The sequence below is a fragment of the Podarcis liolepis genome, assembly GCF_965112155.1.
Source record: "Podarcis liolepis genome assembly, chromosome: 13".
Taxonomy (NCBI): Eukaryota; Metazoa; Chordata; class Lepidosauria; order Squamata; family Lacertidae; genus Podarcis; species Podarcis liolepis.
The window spans coordinates 41,125,170-41,146,550 of record NC_139573.1 but is presented as its reverse complement, the minus strand read 5'-3'; the positions used below and the strand labels follow the sequence as shown (position 1 = coordinate 41,146,550).

Below are 21,381 nucleotides of genomic sequence, written 5' to 3'. Positions count from 1 at the left end.
ATTAAGGAAAAGATTGCGCATAAAACTTTTGAATCATCAAGACAGAACCTTTCCTACACACTCTGCAGGAAGAAATCCCCATGGGACCTCCTAATGCATTTTGTTTGTACCTTCTCCCTGGGTCTCTTTACTGCTTCGCCTTTTAAATTAAGATTTTAGAGCTTCACTAATTTTGCCTCACACAGAGCACTGTCTACCCATCATGTGATTAATGCCCATAATGCAAAAGAAGGTTCAAGTCAGTAAGGGGGGGGGGGGAAAGGATGGAGAAATAAACTGAAATAAACCTCAAAGGCGCTGCACTGACCCGTTCCCATGTGAGCTTAGATACAGGAGCCAACCCTGTATGAATAGCAGCAGAGCTTTTTCCTTACATGCTTTGTTTTCGAAGCTTGTCTGTTTCTGAGGAACCCTTTGGTGCTATTCTTGCTGGGGGTGCAAGGCACAAGTGGCTTACAGAGCCCTTTGCCAAGATCTTTGCTAGCATGGGATAAAGTTGGCTGCTAGTAGTATTCTGTCCTCAAGTTATGCTGACCAGACAAGGGTTGGATTGCTATTAAGTCCTCTATGCCAACATAAGCCCAGGTTATGATCGTGTAGGAAATTTACAGCATCGTAACATTGTCGGTGTGGGAAGCGGGTGGCGCTGTGGTCTAAACCACTGAGCCTAGGGCTTGCTGACCAGAAGATTGGTGGTTCGAATCCCCGCGACAGGGTGAGCTCCTGTTGCTCGGTCCCTGCTCCTGCCAACCTAGCAGTTCGAAAGCACACAGTGAAAGAAAAATAGGTACCGCTCCAGCGGGAAGGTACATGGCATTTCCGTGCGCTACTCTGGTTTGCCAGAAGCGGCTTAGTCATGCTGGCCACATGACCCGGAAGCTGTACGCCGGCTCCCTCGGCCAATAAAGTGAGATGAGCGCCGCAACCCCAGAGTCGGCCATGACTGGACCTAATGGTCAGGGGTCCCTTTACCTTTAACATTGTCGATGTAAATCCTATGCTGCTGTAACTAAACCAGCCTAAGACTGAGGAAATGGACGTCTCCAGAAGCACAGGGAGGGGGCAATCAGAAGGAATGGCCAGCTTGTTGCAGATTCTATCTACATTACCCCTGGGCAAGTCCTGACTCCCCTACTGGTGTAAAGCTAAGATAGCAAAAGAATGGCTGCAGGTCACTTGACCGCCACTAATATCATCAGAGAGCTCATGAAATCTGCCCCCTTTCTCATTCTGCTCATGCAGCAATGGAACATAAAAATACCAACTAAGTCTGCAACCAATCATAGCACGCCACTAGTCATATACAAACCCCAGACTGACCAGTTAACCAATTCTACCACGTTTTAGACTAAAGGTTCATGCTTCCAGGTCAGAGTGGTTTCCTGGCAAGCTTTGCACCCATCACCCATCTTTAGAAAATATACCTCTGGAAAACATCAGAGCCCAGTTCAAGTCCTGGGTCAGCTAGCCTATCAACCTCTGCTTTCTCATCTTAAAAAAAAATCATCAACTTTCTTCAGTGTTGGCAGGAGGGTTGCAATAAGCACTATCTAACCCTCTGAACATAGAACATGCTGTAGGAATTCTGTGCTGCTGCTGTTGTTTGGAAGCCTAGTATTTTTAATAATGAAATCCTACATACCCTGTTTCCCCAAAAATAAGACAGTGTCTTATATTAATTTTTGCTCCCAAAGATGCGTTAGGTCTTATTTTCAGGGGATGTCTTATTTTTTCCATGATGAAGAATATGGTACACATTTATTGTTGAACAAACAAACAAAAAAAGGAAATTTATTACCTGTATACGGTACAATGCCTTACGGTAGCTTCGGGGGCCTTATATTCCGGGGTGGCCTTATTATCGGGGAGGCCTTATATTTGGGGGAGGCCTTATATTACAGCGAGAGGCAAAACTGGAAGTAGGTCTTATATTGGGGGGATTGTCTTACTTTTGGGGAAACAGGGTAGATGAAAAAAACTGACATTAGACCAGGTGCTGGGACCCTTTTCCATCATGAGAGCCACTTTGCCAAGGCTACTCGTGAATTGTGAGTTGGGGCAAAGGCAAGAGCGGACACAGGAAAAGTATGTGACTCTTTTTTGAACAGTAAGCTACATTCCAGCCACACGAAAAGTCATGAGGTTTCAATATCCAGGCATGATGACAGTGCAAGAATTTCAGCTAAGTCACTCAAGGAAGTTGCAGAGCAGGGCTGGTGAGGGGGTATGTCCTATGGAGAGTGCCTGGAGGTCCCATTTAGCCCTGAGTCTAAGGTTCCCCACCCCTGCCTTAAACCGAAACCCATCATTACCTTTGACGCCAGGTTGTCCACTAAAGCAATCATTGAGTTCTTGAAAAGGGTAGCAGCGGTCAGTGGTCGCTTAGTCACTTCTGTGATGCTCAACTTGCCTTCTGGCCACATCTTTCTCAGCACGGGATTGGAGCTACAAAGCAAAGGAAGAAAAGAGTGAAAAGGTCAGTAATATTTGGTCAGCTGTAGTGAAGAGACATACGAATAACTGAAGCTTGACTCCTTTTTTGTATTAACTTATTAAATTTTCTGTTTTACCATTTGGAATATTCATTTAAGCAACCTTAAAATGTCAATGACTTCCCTTCTTCCCTTTCCATGGTTCATTTTGCATATCATAAATCCCTGCATATTTTACATAAACTAAACCATTTAGTATTTCATTATGACTGCATCCATCAAAACTTGTTTACACTGTTGTATTTGTCTTAATGCTCCAATGCTTTCAAGTGTACACAATTTCCCCCCATATATTCAATAAACATTTTCCAATCCTTTCTAAACGTATTTTCTTCTTGCTCTCTTATTCTATATGTTAGGCCTGCAAGCTGTGCATATTTCATCTGTTTAAGTTGCCATTCTTCTTTAGTTGGGACCTTGCTCATTTTCCACTTTTGGGCTAACAAAACACGGGCCACAGTGGTGGCATACATAAAAAACCTTTTTTTTTGACACACGGGAATTTCCATCTGAATTAACCTCAACAAAAAGGACTGTTTTTTGGGGGGAAAGTATTTTTAAACATTTTTTAAAAAAATTCATTATGAATTTATTTCCCAGTATTACCCTTTTACATGTCTGAAGCTTGACTCCTTACCTGTTGTACATCAGGCGCTTGAAATCTTGAAATAAAGTGTCCTTGTTTTTATCTATGAATCCTGTGACTGAGTAGCTGGTAAATGAGAGAAAGAGAGATAATTAATTACAGTGAACCTCAAGTGACAAAAGTAACAATTGGTCACTGAAAGGGAGAGGCATTTAGTACATAAGAAGAGCTTGCTGGATTGAGCCATGTAGTTCTAGTGTCCTGTTTTCATGGTGGCCAGCCAGATCGCTATGGGAAGCCCACAAACAGGACCCTAGTTCAAAAGAGAACTCTCTCTTCCTGCAGTTTCCAGTAACTTGGTGTTCAGAAACTGCGGAGACACATGTCTGGAACGGATCACAGCAGTCTCAACAACACATGGTTATCAGTACTGTGGCACCACACATTTTACCAAGCAGAAAATTAACAGCACTAGGGGTTCTCTCTTCCCTGGTAGACTTCCAGTGGGCTAAATCAGAAGCTAACAAAATATACTTCATACACAGTGACATGATGACTGACTACTGGAGAGAAGGTGTACTAGTTGTGAAAGCTCACCTTTGTTCTTCTCCTCTCACGGAGGACACTATATGATTGGCCGAATTTAGCTAGCAATTAAAGCCATGCGTATTTTTTATCAAATGTTATCTATATAATCCAAATAACAAAACAGAACTTCTTGAAACAGACACATAAGAACCAAACCAAACCAAACCAAAGTTGTGTGTATTTTCTAGTTTAAAAATACGTGCCAATTTCTTAACAGTAGTTGCTGCCCTATCTGAAATCAGAAAAAACCAAGTTTGCTTCACCAGCATAATAGTATTATTTAAGAAGATCCATTCTGAAGTGGAGAGTTATTGGAATGAGACACCTAAGTTAGTGTTTTGTAGTGTTTTTGTATTGTATTGTATTGTATTGTCTTTTTTATGTTTTTTTTTTGTAGTGTTGTGTTTAAACTGTTGGAAAATTAATAAATATTATTTAAAAAAAAAAATGGAATGAGACACCTAAGGGCAGGAACAGTGAGGTGGGAAGACTCTGGCTCAAATCTCATCTCAGCTGTGGACTTAACTAGACAACCTTAAACACATACCCACACACCCACACCCATTATCATGACCTCAGTCCACATCCAAGCCTATGATTTTTAAAATGTAGATCTTATAAAATAGCTCAACAGGGCTCTCAAGACAGTAATACAGAGATAGCACTGACCTACCTTGCAGGGCTTTTGTAAATATTACTGGGGTTATACGGTGAAACACTTTAACCCAGTGGTCCTTCGAGTATTGTTGGGCTATTAACTCCCATCATACCCAACCACTGGTCACGCCTCTCGTCCCACATTTCTATTCATGTTTCCCTTACATTAACATTTCCTCCAGAAATTGCACACTTTCATGTGTGTGTTGCTACATTAAAATTGTACAGATGCAGCAACACATTAAATATGCCAAGAAGCAAATTCTTGAGGGAGAACAGTGAAACATATGGCTTCTGGGATTATGGAAAGATTTAGCTTTTGTGTTTGATAGAAATTAACAAGGTGCCCAGGTAAACATGTTTTCAAGTACAATAAGATAAATTAAATAGCCTAACTAACTAACTAACTAACTAACTAACTAACTTATTTATTTATTTAGCTAGCTAGCAAGCAAGCACCCTTGATAAGGGAGGTTGAATAGTGGTTTTGTGGCTACGCAGAGGAATAATGCAAGACCGCCTCACAGACCAGTCATGGAAAGCTATGAGTGGCATAGCACAGCAGCAGCGCCAAAAAACTATCGAAAAGCAAAACATATACAAACATTTCCTTAGACTTTGCAAAAAGCAAAAGAAGAGAAAGGCTACCTCGGGCTATAGTGCAATATGAGTGGAGAAGCAGCAGTGTGCGACTGCAAAAGTGTTTTTGAGGAGGTGTTAACAGATACTAAGAAAGCAAGTGCAGGAGCCACACTTACATAACGTCTCCAGCGTAGTGTTTAATCCGAAAGTCTCTGTCAAATTCCAGGTTTTTGTCCATAGCACAGAGCTTAAAAACAAATGGTTAAGAAGTCAATATTGCTGAAGCATCTGACTGCATTGCACAGCTGCTTCTCAGTGTGCTCAACTACTGCTTCACATACAGGTTTAGCAATGGAATGTCATTCCGAATTCTATTGTTATATAAGGTATTTATTTATAGACAGACAATCTGTAAGTCAAGGCAACCTTTTCTTTTAGACTCAGTGATACTGTTCCTTTATAGCGACAGAAACTTGCAGAGAATGAAGAACCGTGGGTCTCCACTGCCATCTGTTCTCTCCTCTTTCGTGTGATGATCTAACCAAATACACTGGCAAACTGTAGGGCATCACCAAGTGAACAGATTGATAGGAAACTTACGAAAAGTCTGTTTTCACAGGATATAGCAACCAAGTGAAGCTAGCGTGAAGAGAATACTGAAATCTTCACATGGTCAAGCAAAACCAAGTAGTTTAGCTCAAGTGAAAACAGGGCCAGAATTTAGTCTTTCTTGTTGTAAAACACAAAGCGATATGCCAGAAAGATGGACATAAAACACACTAAATCAAACACTGTTCCATTTCACATGTCAATGCCAAGTGGCGTCAGTGACTTCAATGGTCCTGCAGTTGTGAGGAAAGCCAAAGAGCCAATTCAAAGGTTGAGGTTGCTTAAAGGTAAAGGGTAAAGGGACCCCTGACCATTAGGTCCAGTCGTGGCCGACTCTGAGGTTGCGGCGCTCATCTCGCTTTATTGGCCGAGGGAGCCGGTGTACAGCTTCCGGGTCATGTGGCCAGCATGACTAAGCCGCTTCTGGCAAACCAGAGCAGCGCACGGAAACGCCGTTTACCTTCCCGCCGGAGTGGTACCTATTTATCTACTTGCACTTTGACGTGCTTTCGAACTGCTAGGTTGGCAGGAAGGTTGCTTAGATAAGAATAAAGCATGTGGATAGCTGCACCTGCTTTATATACAAAGTTAAGAGTCATTGGTTCATTTAGCTCACTACTGTTTATTTGTGCTCCTGGATATCTCCCAAACTCGGCACTTGCAGTCCTTTAACATGGTATATAGGGGAGTGAACCTGAGATCTAATGAGGTGTGCCCCTTCCCAAAGATTAAGGGATCGTATATTATGCCTTCCCAACACAGAAATAAAACCCACGTCGTGGTGGCGGCGATTACAAGATCAAAAGTCTTACTGAAACGGCCTTTGCTTTATCTAGTAAATCATTCACATTGGGGAAAAGCTCTGACGATTGGGTTTTGACAGAACCATGCTAACTATTGGTTCTCTCTCTTTCGTTCCTCTAGGTGCTTTCACGACAGCGACTTGTGTGTCCCAATGTCTTCCCCACCACAAAAGACACATTCTCATCATGATAGCAGGCAGCTGAGATTTATCCAAACTGATCTTGAAGATTCATTCCCCCAACATTATATAGGCAGCTGAGAGCATTCAGATGATGACCTGGGTCGCCAGCGGACAGCAATAAAGGGGCACAGTGTGGGACCAAGTTCAAGTGCAGTGGGGTGCTTGACCTTCTACCTGTCTGTCACTTTCCTCCTACGGCCCCCTCCCTCCCAGCAGCATTTTTTTCTAGCCAAGCTCCAAGAGCAGAAGTTAGTCTGGCAGAAAGTGGGGGAGAACTCACCCAGGGAGGGGAAACTCAAGAGAAAGGTAGCAGGTGAAAGGAAGGGCTCAGAGCTTATATTCCAGCCTGCAGTTTTCGCACTTAAAAATACTCGTGATTAACTCCACGCAGAAAAGGGCACATTTAGCATAACCTGTGGCATGGCTTTACCATGCATCAACTACCAGTTTGGTGGGTGACATGTGTTCATGACCTTACTCAGACATCACAAGAACCCTCTGCTTGAGGGATGGGGAACTTGTGGCCCTCCAGATGCGGTTGGACATCTATTAGCTCCAGCAAGCACAACCAATGGTCAGGAAAGGTGGGAGATGTAGTCTACAAAACCTGGAGAGCAACAGGTTCTCCTCTCCTGCTCTAGTCCCTCTGTGCGGAAATGCTTCCTTTATGGAAATCATAATGGGTGAAGCAGGCTTGATCTTCTCCAGAGTGGATGAGGAGAGGAAGGGGACAACTCCAGCCAGAAAGGCAAATTATTATACACTGCCCAGCACAAAGTTGTGCAGCTAGCAGGAACCTTTCATCAGGCAAGAGAGAGAAGAGGCCTGTAATGTAACTCAGATTTCTATTTAGTGCAGAGCAAAAATGCTTTCTTCTGCTGCATGGGTTTTACCATACCAAAACAAAAACAAAACAAAAAACCCAAGCTGACTGCGTATCTGGTGTGCTGCTGTCTGTAAAGTAGGACACTAGAATGTAGGACACAGCAGCCCCTCGGAGCTTATCTGCCCCAATGCAAAACCCAATACGCTTCACAGGGGAGTACTGAAGCATTACATGTGAGGTTCCGAGATCACTGTTTCCAAAGCGCACGGTCCTTTCCTCTTCAGAAACACTTGCCTCAATATTTGTGGTCACCGTTGCTGCTTTCAGCAAGGTACCCGGGTGGTGCACTCCCAGATTGGTTTTGCTTTGCGGGATACAGAGAAACCTGGGTTTCCACTATAATAAACTGCTGGAAATATTAAGGAAGCGATAAGAGTGTTTTGGAGAACACATTTATGAATGCAAGTTTGTGATTGCACCAGGAAGCATGTGGATAGGGGTTGAGGAACACACAAAGTCATGAGGACTTGAGCTTTCGTGTAAAAATAAAAGGAAGCCCCCAAAGTAAAATATCTTATTACTCAACGTAGCAGAAAGTATTCTAAAAGCATGCAGGCAATTTTTGGCAGTAGTTAGGGGGAGGGGTTTCACTCATCATAGATTCTAGCTGATCCTGATGTCTCCTGATCTAGCCGTCTCTCTTCACAGACGATTTGTCTTGGAATTTGGAGAGCTCTGGACACACTCCCCTTCTTCTTCCAAGTATCAAATGAAATTCAGTTTCAGCAGTGCAAGAATTAAGAGGTTCAGCTTAATGAAGACTTGAGACTAATGGTACTGAATATAACATTAAGCGGCAACACGATTTCTGCTGAAATTCCCAGATACCTAGCCTTTTATCTGTGAAAACCACCTCTCCTCTAAATAGCTTGCTTATACTTTATGGGATTGATTCTGTTGCAGCCATACTGTCTGACATTTTGCAAATTCTACCCTCTGTAAAGAACACATAAAGCCACCGCTACAGATATTCCCTCCTACTTTACTTCCAGTTTGTGTTTTACAATACAAACATGTTTTATTGGGCACCCTATGGAGAGGAAGGGCAGGATACAAATTTCAGTAACAAATACATAAATATGGTTCTATTGTGTTAACTATCTTGAGCATAGTTTTCATTCATGCATATTAAGAATAATATTTGCTCTACGTGGTGAGAGGCTCTCTTTCCATATTGCGGGCTCATTTCAAGTGAGCTGTCTTTCTTTAAGCACACTGCCAAAATATGGGATCACCATTGTTCTGGGCTTAAAATTATTCAGGCTGCTATTTGTGGTTTTGAAGCTAGCAAGCATTGGGTAGAGCCGTTAACACTGTTTTGTCATCTTTCTATCATCCAACCACATGCTTCACTTAGGGCAGGAGACAGATCCAGGTAGCAATATTTTCAAAAATTGCCATTATTTGTTGCTTTGTCCCATCAGTCCTAGGTGCAACCTGAAATCTCCACAGCAGTAGCACAGCCTAATCCAATTAAGGGTGCATTCCTAACCCCATTTACCTGGGAGTAAGCCCCACTTAATCCAATGACTTACTTCTGATTAGACATGATTAGGACTGTGCTGTAAGCCTGCAATCTCCTACACTCCACCTTAAGACTGTGACTAAATGCAGATTTTGTGGCTCAACATCAAGCCAGCTTTTTCTCTCCACTCCCCCCTGCTTCCCATTTTACTTAATACCCAGCCTGATATGTTCTGAGAATTAAAAAGCTTGCTCACTATTCTGTGTCATTGCCTGACTGTGGATTTTGAAGTCATTTAACTATAAATCAAACGCTGATGTTGTCCGTGTCATGCGAAATTAGTTGCTTAGGAAATATCACATGAATTGAAACCGGGTCTCTATTGGCTGCGAGTGACATCATCATGGCCTTGCCAAACTCATGCTCCAGTTCTTCCCTGCAATATTGAGCAGGCTCCTGCTCCCTCTGCTGGATATCAGTGCAAAACTGACATTTCCAATGTCAAAACTTACTTAACAATGCACAGCAGTACTTCAGATCATGGGATCTTACATTTTTAGGCTATTCTCACCCTCAAGTCCAAGCTCTGCAGATACCAGGTGGTCCCTTCCTCCAATTGGCACCACCATTACAGGGCACCACCACCAAGTGCTCTCCTCATCTAGTACCCATACAAGCCACCAAGTCAACTCTACCTATTTTCAGTCCCCCTCAGGCAACTACAAACAGCATCCAAGCCGACTAAAACAGCCACCATCCTTGCACATGCATGCCCATAATCCTGGGCCCCACACGGCCTCAAATTCCCTTATCATTTCCACCATCAGAACTACTCCAGCTTGTTTTGCTACCTGCTTCTACCTCCCCTCTCCTCCTCCCAGTATAGTTGAAGGGAAGGGAAAGGCATGCACAGATGCCATGCAGAACTTTTGGGCCAAGATGCCCTGCTGCATCGATTTATACCTTCCCCCACAGGCAACTCTGATGAATGAGAAGATGTCTGGTCAGTGCCTGTCACATTCATCTTCACATTTCATCCTCAAGCAGCATCACACACCTAACCTGTTACCTGTCCTGCAATGGGTCTTCAGGACAGGATTTGGTACTGGAGAGACAGACATGGGTTTGCTTGTTCTGTTAACAAACACAAGCATGGCTGTATTAATAGAACAAGCAAACCTAGCTTAAGTTTCAATTTAAGGTAAAAAAAAACCTGTAAAGGACCCCTGGGCAGTTAAGTCCTGTCAAAGGCAACTATGGGGTTGTGGCGCTAATCTCGCTTTCAGGCCAAGGGAGCTGGCGTTTGTCCACAGACAGCTTTCTGGGTCAAGTGGCCAGCATGGCTATGGCGGAAATGACTGGCAGAATCCGAGACCAGGGAGAAGAGTTGGTGGAAGAAGATTGGAGGAAGTTTAAATCTTATTTGCAGAAATATTGTAAAATTTTTGAATGCTGATGACATTGAAATGAATTGAAGGGGTTCTAGCAACAAGGTAAAATGTAAGACGGGATTAATAATAGATAAATTAATAGGACATGAATTTGCTGAACCAATTGCTAAAAGGGATACAAAAATGGGAGATGTGAGGAAGTCAGGAAAATAAGTTAACTAAAGATGAGAAACTAAGAAAGAGGGAATTTTTGTTTCTTTTTTTATATGTGTTTCTTCTTTTTCTATTTTTGTGTTTAATGTATGTATTTTTGTATTTTGTAATTTTGTATCTTTTTCGTTTTTTGTATTTTTCTAAACTTTTCTATTGATAAAACCTAATAAAATATTATAAAAAAAGTGGCCAGCATGGCTAAGCCGCTTCTGGTGCATGGAGGACCATGAGTGCCAGAGTGGACGGAAATGCCGCTCACCCTGTCATGGGGATTCGAACTGCCGACCTTCCGATTGGCAAGCCCAAGAGGCTCAGTGATTTAGACCGCAGCACCACCTGCATCCCTTGGCTGGGAGTAAAGTTACCATTTACTGCTACTTTGGCACAGTAAGCACCAAGGTGGGAAATCTGTGTCTGGAATGTACCACTTCAGATCACAGGGAGGGGCTTACATAATGGCATCCTCCTCCATTTAAAATAAAAATGGAAACTACACCAAAAAGTGCTCTAGCCTTGTCCCCCAAAACCCTATTTTTCATTTATTTTGGGGAAAGATTATTATTTTTTTTACATGAAAGAATATTCCATTATGGGAACTCCCATCTGAAGTCTGAAGGTTTAGCACCTCGATGAGAACTAGATCTTTCTCTCTCTGGAGATCTTATGCCACATGAATGTCCTTAATTATACTCTCTCATGCTTATGCATCAGCTACAGAGCTTGTGGGGGGAGACAGGTCAATTACCTAAGCAGTGTGTGCCATGTATTTCTTCTGAGCACACCCTGCAAAGGTGGAATTTGCATTCTGAGAATCTCAGTGTTTGGCCCTTAGAGCTGAGACAGGACTTACAAAGTACATGGGCAATGCCATATGAGGTGACAAAGTGGACATCTGTCAGGGCTGGAAGCAGGCATAGGTCATCAACAAAGCAATAAATCAACCGAGGCCAATGAAGTTAATTCTCTGTTCAAGGAAACCAACCACAGCTCTGGCCTAGTGGTCTCAGGCAACCCTTTCTAGGAGGGTCTTGCCCCAATGAAACAGCTGAAGGGCTCACCAGGACTCTGCGCACAACCCAACTCTGCTCTGCTTCTTTCATGTCTCATTGTGTTCTAGGAGAGCAAGGGAGCTGGTTGCAGCAGGAGGGGAAGACTCCCTGGATTCTGTTTCTGCCTCCGAGTCTGAACTGTGCTCTGCCACAGTCTCTTCTCATTCACTAAACCCTGTCACCTCTTCTGCTTCGGACCTCGCCCCCCATCTGCTCCTTCTCCCTCTGACCACTTGTCATCATTCCACCACCTATCCCCAGGTTCTGAGCCCTCTTCCCTGGGGGGTTCCTTGGCTGGTGCCTCCCTCGTCTCCTTTGCATCCAGCCAGTCCATGACAACACCCAGCAGTGTAATCACTGGAGTAGGCATTGTTCTTTGCTTTCCTTCATGACAAACAGGAGCAATGCAAGATGCACCTGGTTTGCTATTTTATGCAAAACTGAACATTGTGAAAGAGAGGGATATAGGTTGGTTGGTAGTTTTTAACTCCATTTAGTTAAGTGAAGTTATTATAGACACACAAAGGAGTACCTTTCTGCTGGAGAAGTGAGCATGTTTGCCCAGTTTGGTATTAAGAGCCTCCAAGAACATCCCATCAGTGACTCTGCCGACATTCATGCATGCATCATCCAGAATGGCAATGATTCCTTTGTGCTGTTGCTCCACTAGGTCAATAATGATCTGGTTGTTGAAGTAGTCAATCTGCAGGATGTTCAAGCAGGGTTATTTGCAACAGCGATCCAACTGAGGAAGGAATGTTTTCTCTCTCTATTGCAGACACGCAATGGTAGGGAAACAGAGGAGCAAGTGCCAGTTTACGTTAAACCAGAGATGAAGGCAGAGCGTCTTCACTCTAAAGGTTGCGCTCACTGTCAAAATGTCTTCCAATTTCAGTACAGTGGTACCTCAGGTTGCAGACGCTTCAGGTTACAGACTCCGCTAACCCAGAAATAGTACCTCGGGTTAAGAAGAAGAAGAAGAAGAAGAGTTTGGATTTGATATCCCGCCTTTCACTCCCCTTCAGGAGTCTCAAAGCGGACAACATTCTCCTTTCCCTTCCTCCCCCACAACAAACACTCTGTGAGGTGAGTGGGGCTGAGAGACTTCACAGAAGTGTGACTGGCCCAAGGTCACCCAGCAGCTGCATGTGGAGGAGCGGAGACGCGAACCCGGTTTCCCAGATTACGTGACTACCGCTCTTAACCACTACACCACACTGGCTCTTTGCTTCAGGATGAGAACAGAAATCGTGCTCTGGCGGCGAAGCTAAAGTGGTGCTTCAGGTTAGGAACAGTTTCAGGTTAAGAATGGACCTCCGGAACAAATTAAGTGCTTAACCCGAGGTACCACTGTACAGTCATACCTCATGTCACGTTTGCTTCATGTTACATTCTTTCAGGTTACGTCCCGCAGCGTCGCAGAAGTACCAGAAAGGGTTACTTCCAGGTTTTGCCGCTCACACATGCGCAGACGCACAAAATGACATCACGCGCATGCGCAGAAGCAGCGAAGCACAACCTGTGGATGCGCAGACGCGGCACTGCGGGTTGCGCTCTTTTCATGTTGCGAATGGGCCTCTGGAACAGATCCCGTTCGCAACCAGAGACACCACTGTACTGGTATTTCAGGTCATTTATCCAACTCCCCTATGGCTTTATTGCAGTTTCGAAGCACCACTAAAATCCTGCAAAATGGAATGGGTCTGCACTCGACTCTCCGTGGCTGGGGACGGAGGGCTTTCACATTCTAAATCCCTCTCTTTTGAGCTTTGGATAGCTACCTGCTGGTGTAGAATCGCTAACACCTGGCATCTTCGAATCCACGTTGGCTTTGTCCGACTGCTCATCTCAGAGCTTTCCAAGCTTTTCATGTTGGTGACACACCTTTTAGACAGGCGTCGTTTCATGACACAGTAATTCAGTTTTACTAGCAAACTGGAGGTTAAACTAACCCGTTTCCAGGCTCGGGAGAAGCATGGAAAGTGTCTGTGTGACACACCTACACAGTGCAGCTGACACCCTAAAGTGTCGTGACACACAATTTGGAACGCTCTGGCTTATCTACTCACATGCTTCCATGGAATTCCCTCACGCTGATATTCCTCTTGCTCTTGCTTCAGAACAAGCTGAATGAAGAGCTGCTGCAGTTTCTCATTGCAGTAATTGATACAGAACTGTTCAAAACTAAAGCAAACACAAATTAATTAATGAATTCCGCAACTGGAAACAATTTAAGTGATATGCCTGACCTTCTCAAGACATCTCACCTGTTATTGTCAAAGATCTCAAAGCCATAGATATCAAGGACCCCGATTACAGTGTTTTTCCCATGAACTGTGCTGTTGTAGTCCTTGACTTCAATCACGTCATTGATGTGTGTCACAATCCAGCAGAAAAGGCGCTCGTATATTGCCTTCAAACCAAAAGAATATCTCGGGTCACTTTTTGTTTCTGCTGCTCAGGTTTCGTTAGCGTTCAGCTTTGTGATGCATTTCTGTAGCACTCTAACAGGAAACTGGGGAATATGTAACCAGCTGTCAAAATCCTAACAAGGTTTAAGGAAACTACAGCTTGCTCTCTAGCTGCTTTAGGTTTTACTGTGATGTCAATTTGCAAGACACTGGAGATGCTAGACATGTTAAACCAATATTCTTATCTGTAGTAAAGTCTACGGGTTCTCCCCTCACCCATCACCCCTGGCCAATGGACAATTCCCATTGAGGAAAAAATAGTTGCTCTGTCTCAGACATTGCTTGGTGTTCTTTCCCAAAGTATATTGGTTATATTGTCCGGAGAGTTCTGCATTCTCAAGGCTCCATAAGTCTCCAAGGATACTAACCTGTCTCCCCAAGGCATAAAACTACTCAAAACAGATGTCTCCAAAAAAACAACAACAACCCACCACATTTGTCTGATCCCCTATGGCAAGTAGGTGAAATGGGCAAATGGCTAATAAAGAAAGGTGTGGGCAAACAACTTAAGATGCTGGTTAGCAATTTATGTGGGCATATCTGCCATCGCTGTCAACTTTTTGAAAATAAGGGACAGCAGCCAAAATAAGGGATATTCCAGGCGCATGTATGTTCAACTTCTGAGCCCCTCCAAGCCAAAGGCAGAAAGCCTAGCCAGCAGCCAAACGAAGCCACAAGCGGTGGTTCCCACAGCACAGCAACCCGGCAAAGGGGATGCAGCAAGGAAAACTACCATCACCTCTCCGCTGGGAAGCGCTGAGCAAAGATGAGTCCCCAGGCAACGCAGCTGATTTGATCAGCACAAGGCATGCAAGCTCCACCTCCCAGTCGTTCTTAGACTCCTTACTGGGTGAGCAATGCAGCCAAGCAACACAGTTGGCCGGCAGGGAGGGAGGGAGAGGAGCTGCTTCCTTTGAAACCTGGGAAATTTAAGGGACATCATCAATAAGGGACAGCAGCAGGACACAGCGCTGGGATAAGGGACTTTCCGGCCAAATAAGGGACGGTTGACAGCTATGATATCTGCATGGGTGAAAAGTATTAAGACACAGAACAAAACAACCACTGTAAGAATAAAACAAAACTTCCAAGTTGGCAGGAGTGTATCAACATCCACCTTTGCAAAGGCATTTCTGCCATAGGTGGCTTCTTGCTCTGTATGCTGTTTATCAATGATGTCCCGGCCAGTAGCAACGGTTCGAAAAAGCAGGGCCTTCTCCACCAGGTCAGCCTTGGTTGATAGCAGGTCAGCAATGACAGACACTAACTTGCTGTTTTCAATGACAGGTATGTCACCATCCACGGAAAACTTCAAATTGCCCTGTGGAAAGATTGAAAAAAATAAAGACATTCATTTTCCCCGAGTCTAGGCAGCAAATGCCACTTCTGATACCGGCAACGCTTTCAGACAGATGCAATTTCCTTAATGCATCCCAATTGGGACAAAGGACAATCTATGTTGATATATAATAATAATGATGATGATAATAATAATAATAATAATAATAATAATAATAATAATAATAATAATTTATTACCGGTATTTATACCCCGCCCAGCTGGCTGGGTTTCCCCAGCCACTCTGGGTGGCTTCCAACAGAATATTAAAATACAATAACCTATTAAACATTAAAAGCTTCCCTAAACAGGGCTGCCTTCAGATGTCTTCTAAAAGTCTGGTAGTTGTTTTTATGCGACTACAGTGGCAAGAATGTTATTTGCCCAAAAATGGAAAGAAGCAGCTAAGTCCTGACGAAAGAAGAATGGATACAAAAACTTATAGAATATGCAGAAATGACGAATCTTACCGGAAAAATAAGAAATCAAGGCAACAAACTTTTTATAAGTTTATTGAATATGGTTTATTGAATACTTAAAAATAAACTGTAAACAGGTAAGAACATTGGCAGGATTACTGTAACAACCTGCAGTTTTATAAACATATATATTTGCAGAGTATATATTTCAAGTAGATGAATAAATGAGATAATTAAGTTAATTTGGAATATGTAGAAAATATTAAAAAATAAATTTAAGGAACCGCAGAAAGAGGGGGAAGTCAAGTTTTGAAATGTTAAAACGATTGTAAAATTATTGAAATGTATAAAACTGAAAATCGTAAGTAAAATAAAAATAGAACAGTGTTTCCCAAACTTAGCTCTTTTTCCCAAATTTAGCTGTTTTCAGACTACAATTCCCATAATCCCAGACTTCTGGACTTGCTAGCTAGTGATGATGGGAGTTGTAGTCCAGAAACAGCTGGAGACCCAAGTATGGTCAACACTGGTCTAGAAAGTCACACAGCCCGTCTTAGATTTTCCAAGGGGCCATACCCCATATGTGCCATTTTAGTTTTCTCCCTTGTCCTCACAGATGTCTCTCTCACAATAATCAGATCCTTGAAAATTCCACTACTTCAGTTTAAGAGGGAGTAGAAGAGGGCTGGGCAGGCTCCTCCACTTTTGTGCTATTTTCACTTTCTTGAGCTGGAAGACTTGAGACTGGGTAGGCTGCTTGGGGTGGCTTAGATCAGGTAGAAGCACCAGCCACTCACCATGAATGTTCTTTCTGCTTGGGGTGAACAAGGCACCCATATGCTGGGTTAAGACCTCCCATTGCTCGGGAAGGCAGCAAACATACCAGGTATGCGGCCCTCAGTTCTTCTACTCCCTGGGTAGGCAAACTAAGGCCCGGGGACCAGATCCGGCCCAATTGCCTTCTCAATCCGGTCTGCGGACGGTTCGGGAATCAGCGTGTTTTTACATGAGTAGAATGTGTCCTTTTTAAAAAAATGCATCTATGGGTTATTTGTGGGGCCTCCTGGTGTTTTTACATGAGTAGAATGTGTGCTTTTGTTTAAAATGCATCTCTGGGTTATTTGTGGGGCATAGGAATTCGTTCATTCCCCCCCCCCCAATATAGTCCAGCCCCCCACAAGGTCTGAGGGACAGTGGACTGCTGAAAAAGTTTGCTGACCCCTGTTCTACTCAAAGGTCATCACTCACATTAACTCAGTACTGGAAAGATCCCAGAGATCGTCTTGAGTTACATCACAGTGCTATGGGACTTGATTAAGGTGCAGTGAGATTGGATTATATGTGCATGTCAGGAGGACGGAGGAGCTGATGCTGCCTTCTACGTTATTCCGGCTCATTCAAAAGATGACACAGGTGAGCCAGAGGTTTTACAGCAGCAGGTGTGGAGCATTACCCAGGTGCTGCTCCCAGAGGCTCCATAAAAGGCAGCAGGACAGTGGAGTGCCAGGAGAAGGTTCCAGGAAATTTACAAGTGAAAGGGAACAGTGGCTGAAAGAGACAAAAGGACAACAAAGGAAAATCTTACAGGAGGAGGAAAGAGCGTCAAAGAAGGCAAGAGGAAAACTGGATCAGCTGCAAGTGGAGCTGGCCGACTACAGAGGTTTACGACTAGAGCATGGGTAGGCAAACTAAGGCCCGGGGGTCGAATCTGGCCCAATCGCCTTCTAAATCCAGCCCGCGGATGGTCCGGGAATCAGCATGTTTTTACATGGGGAGAATGTGTCCTTTTATTTAAAATGCATCTTTGGTTTATTTGTGGGGCACGGGCATTCGTTCATTCCCCCCCCAAAAAAATAGACCGGCCCCCCACAAGGTCTGAGGGACAGTGGACCGGTCCCCTGCTGAAAAAGTTTGCTGACCCCTGGGCTAGAAACTCAGTCTCAGGCACCTGTGATTTTTTTTTTACATTTAGCTATTCTCTCACACTGAACTGTTTCCTTTGCGGTTTCGCCTTCCTTCTTCAGTATTGGCAGGAGGACTGCGATAAGCACGATCTAACCCTCTGAACATAGAACAGGCTGTAGGAATTCTGTGTTGCTGTTGTTGTTTGGAAGCCTAGTATTTTTAATAATGAAATCCTACATAGATGGAAATAAATCCTACATAGATGGAAATAAAAATAAATAGGGACGTGGGTGGCGCTGTGGGTTAAACCACAGAGCCTAGGACTTGCCGATCAGAAGTTTGGCGGTTCGAATCCCCACGATGGGGTGAGCTCTCGTTCCTCGGTCCCTGCTCCTGCCAACCTAGCAGTTCGAAAGCACGTCAAAGTGCAAGTAGATAAATAGGTACCGCTCCAGCGGGAAGGTAAATGGTGTTTCCGTGCACTGCTCTGGTTCGCCAGAAGCGGCTTAGTCATACTGGCCACATGACCCGGAAGCTGTACGCCGGCTCCCTCGGCCAATAAAGCGAGATGAGCGCCGCAACCCCAGAGTCAGCCACAACTGGATCTAATGGTCAGGGGTCCCTTTACCTTTACAACCAAGAAGATGGAAGAAAAAACTAGAGATCTAGGAACAACTGTAAAACAAAGATAGATAAGAGGGGAAATCCTGAAGTCATCCAACGAAAGGTGGGAAGATTAGAGAGAAGCCTGTCCTTGCAAAGGCAAGGAATAAACTGAAGGAGGAACTTTATGACATGTTCCCTGTCTTTCTGAGCAATGGGATGTCCAAACCCAGCATATTGGAAGCCTCAACTATCCCAAATGAGAAGTCCTTTTAACTCTCTTTCCTGGTGCGTTTCTCTTTTCTGTTACAGATAAATGCAGCTTAATGAAGATCCTTGTTAGGAATCAGCTCCCAAGTTGCTGAAAAGGCTCAAGCTCCAATTCTTTCACTCCACTGCAATCTCCTTAAAAAAACCCAACAACCGCAAAACCTACTATTCCATTCAATTTACAAGACGCAAATGTAAAGGAAGCAGAACAAACAATTTGTGCCCTCGCCTCCAGTGTTCTAGGAACTCCACTTCTACCTCCATATGAAGGAACAGAGCTGGAGTCAGGTCTTCTGCCATTTTGTCAAAACAGTGACACATTTGTCATAAACTCATTTAAAAATGAAACCTTGATTGCTGGCTTATCTGCTAGACAAGTCCCACGTAATAAGTATATGCTAGTACAGAGTATTCTATTCCTTCCCCAGTAAAGGGATTCTAAGCCTAAAGTGTGCTAATCATCCCAGGCAATTAAATTTGAGAAGCGTTCAACAGCTTTCCTCAGTCAGATCCAATATGAGAGTTGGACAAGAGAGAGTAGCGATCTCTACATTTGCTTGGTACTGACAGGAAATATTGAATTTGTGGAGAAACAAGTGGTCTGCTCTCCCAGAGCTGCAGCTCTGTCATAATGCCACTCCATCAAAGTGTGCTCTTTCGCTCTCGCTCTCCTGATTATTCCTCAAATCAACACACACACCTCAGCATGTTAGCAGCCCAGAGATCCATCTCTGTGTACATGGCGCCCCCTTACTCACCAAATGGAGAATGGTAGCTAGAATTTTGTATACTGTCTGAACCTCCTCTGGTTCAAATCCAATCACTTTCATAGCATCAGCGACAGCTTTGAAGTCAGCACCGTCATTAATAGAACACTGAAAAAGAAGCAGCAGCAACAACAACAAATTAATCAGATGCAAGACCATTGCATGCACACTGATGGTGCAGTATTAGACAAGAAAAATCATGGCGGACATTTCTGCACTGGTGAGTTGAAAAGAAGAAGAAAACCTTGGAGATATTGCACAGTATTTACTCTGAAAACAGAAAACCTCCTGTGTGGTTTGAGCTATGACTCCTCCTCAGAGTCAATTTATCATCAGGTAGAAGTCTATATGTCTTCAGTATACAGTGGTACCTCTGGTTACGTACTTAATTCATTCCGGAGGTCCGTTCTTAACCTGAAACTGTTCTTAACCTGAAGCACCACTTTGGGGGGCCTCCCGCTGCTGCTGCCGCCGCGCGATTTCTGTTCTCATCCTGAAGCAATGTTCTTAACCCGAGGTACTATTTCTGGAGTCTGTAACCTGAAGCATATGTAACCTGAAGTGTATGTAACCCGAGGTACCACTGTACAGTGGTGCCTCGCAAGACGAAAAGAATCCGTTCTGTGATTCTCTTCGTCTAGCGGTTTTTTCGTCTTGCGAAGCAAGCCCACTGAAGGATTAGCGCATTAGCGCTATTAGCGGCTTTTAGCGGCTTATCTGCTGATCGGATCAGCTGATAAGCGGCTTAGCGGCTTAGAAAAAGGGGGGGGAACCCAGCAGGAACTCGCAAGACATTGTCGTCTTGCGAAGCAAGCCCATAGGAAATTTGTTTTGCGAAGCACCTCCAAAACGGAAAACTCTTTCGTCTAGCGAGTTTTCCGTCTTGCGAGGCATTCGTCTTGCGGGGCACCACTGTATAACCTATAGCGGATAATCCATTTCACATGCCACGATGACTGCGGAGTCTGTGCTGAAAGGCCACTTAGTTAAGAACATTAAAAAGCCTTCTGGTTCATCTAGTGCAGCCTTCTGTTCTCACAGCGGTCAGCCAGAAGCCTGTAGGAAGCCCAGGACCCGAGCGCAACAAACATTTTCCACACCTGTGATTCCTATTAGCTGGTATTCAGAGACATATTGCCTCCAGCAGTGGAGGCAGAACATAGCCATCATAGCTGGTAGCCATGGGTAACCAATTGCAATTCTTTCAGCCTATTTTACCAAAGGATGTACACAAGGCATGTGGAGAATCTCAAACCACAATATGCTGATATAATCCAAGAAAAGCAAAATCGAACTATAGATGGTCAGCATTCTTTTCCTCCCCTTCTCTCTTTTAAATGAGTGCTTCCCGTGGTTTTAAGGAGGCAGTTGTGACACTCTGTTTTAAGAAACCATTGCTTGACCCTGTTAAACTCTAGGTCAATCTCATATGTTTGCATTTTGGGGACAAGGTACTCAAGTGGGTGGTGGTCAGACAAGTCTATAGACACTTTGGAATAAAGCTGATTATCCGGATTAATTTCAGATTGGTTTGGGAACTGAAACTGCCTTGGTCAACCCTGGTGCATGATCTACGTCGGAAGAAAGAGAGGGAAATGTGACCACTTTGATTCGTCTAAATCTATTGGACTGTTTCCATTCAACATTGGTAAAAACAACTGCAGCTTGTGCAGGTTTGTGGTCAATCCAAAATTGAGCAAAAGCAGAATTTTTCTAATTCCTCCGTGTGAGCTTTCTTGAGTAGGAAGGGAGGAACACATGTATCCAAGGCTTATTCTCATAATGCTAAACTATTAGCGTTATAATGCTAAACTATTAGCGTTATAATGCTAAACTATTAGCATTATGCCCAAACCAGCTAACTAAATTGGCATAAATGCATAAATTCAGCTAGAGCTGCATAGAGCCCATAGTATGGCTGATCATGCCGCAGTTCAAAAGGACCAATAAAAAAAGATTCTTCATGAGTAGGCAACACCCTTACCTTTAACTGCACTCCAATATAGCTGTAGGCAGATAAATCCTTATGTAGATGTAAGGAACGTAGAAGTTGCTCAGAACCTCCTTGGAGTAGCTGAAGAGAAAGTCGGAGAGTCATTTATCCA

The 21,381-nt window shown here is 43.8% G+C and overlaps 1 protein-coding gene across 4 annotated transcripts in view; it reads right to left on the bottom strand.

The window, feature by feature from the left end:
- MYO1D (myosin ID) overlaps positions 1-21,381 on the bottom strand; it is a 175,961-nt gene that overhangs the window by 114,038 nt on the left and 40,542 nt on the right. For 2 of the 4 annotated variants that reach the window (XR_014518099.1, XM_083469533.1), the window contains exons 6-14: positions 21,255-21,350; positions 19,268-19,384; positions 15,092-15,295; positions 13,771-13,916; positions 13,573-13,687; positions 12,036-12,206; positions 5,082-5,152; positions 3,130-3,204; positions 2,313-2,445 (exon numbers count right to left, since the gene is read on the bottom strand). Coding sequence is in view for 2 of the 4 variants with exons in the window: in XM_083469533.1 (XP_083325659.1) it covers positions 2,313-2,445; positions 3,130-3,204; positions 5,082-5,152; positions 12,036-12,206; positions 13,573-13,687; positions 13,771-13,916; positions 15,092-15,295; positions 19,268-19,384; positions 21,255-21,350 (1,128 nt within the window). In the remaining 2 variants the exon portion in view is untranslated. The remainder of the gene's footprint in view (positions 1-2,312; positions 2,446-3,129; positions 3,205-5,081; positions 5,153-12,035; positions 12,207-13,572; positions 13,688-13,770; positions 13,917-15,091; positions 15,296-19,267; positions 19,385-21,254; positions 21,351-21,381) is intronic. The other 2 variants (XR_014518100.1, XM_083469534.1) reach the window with 1 other exon arrangement.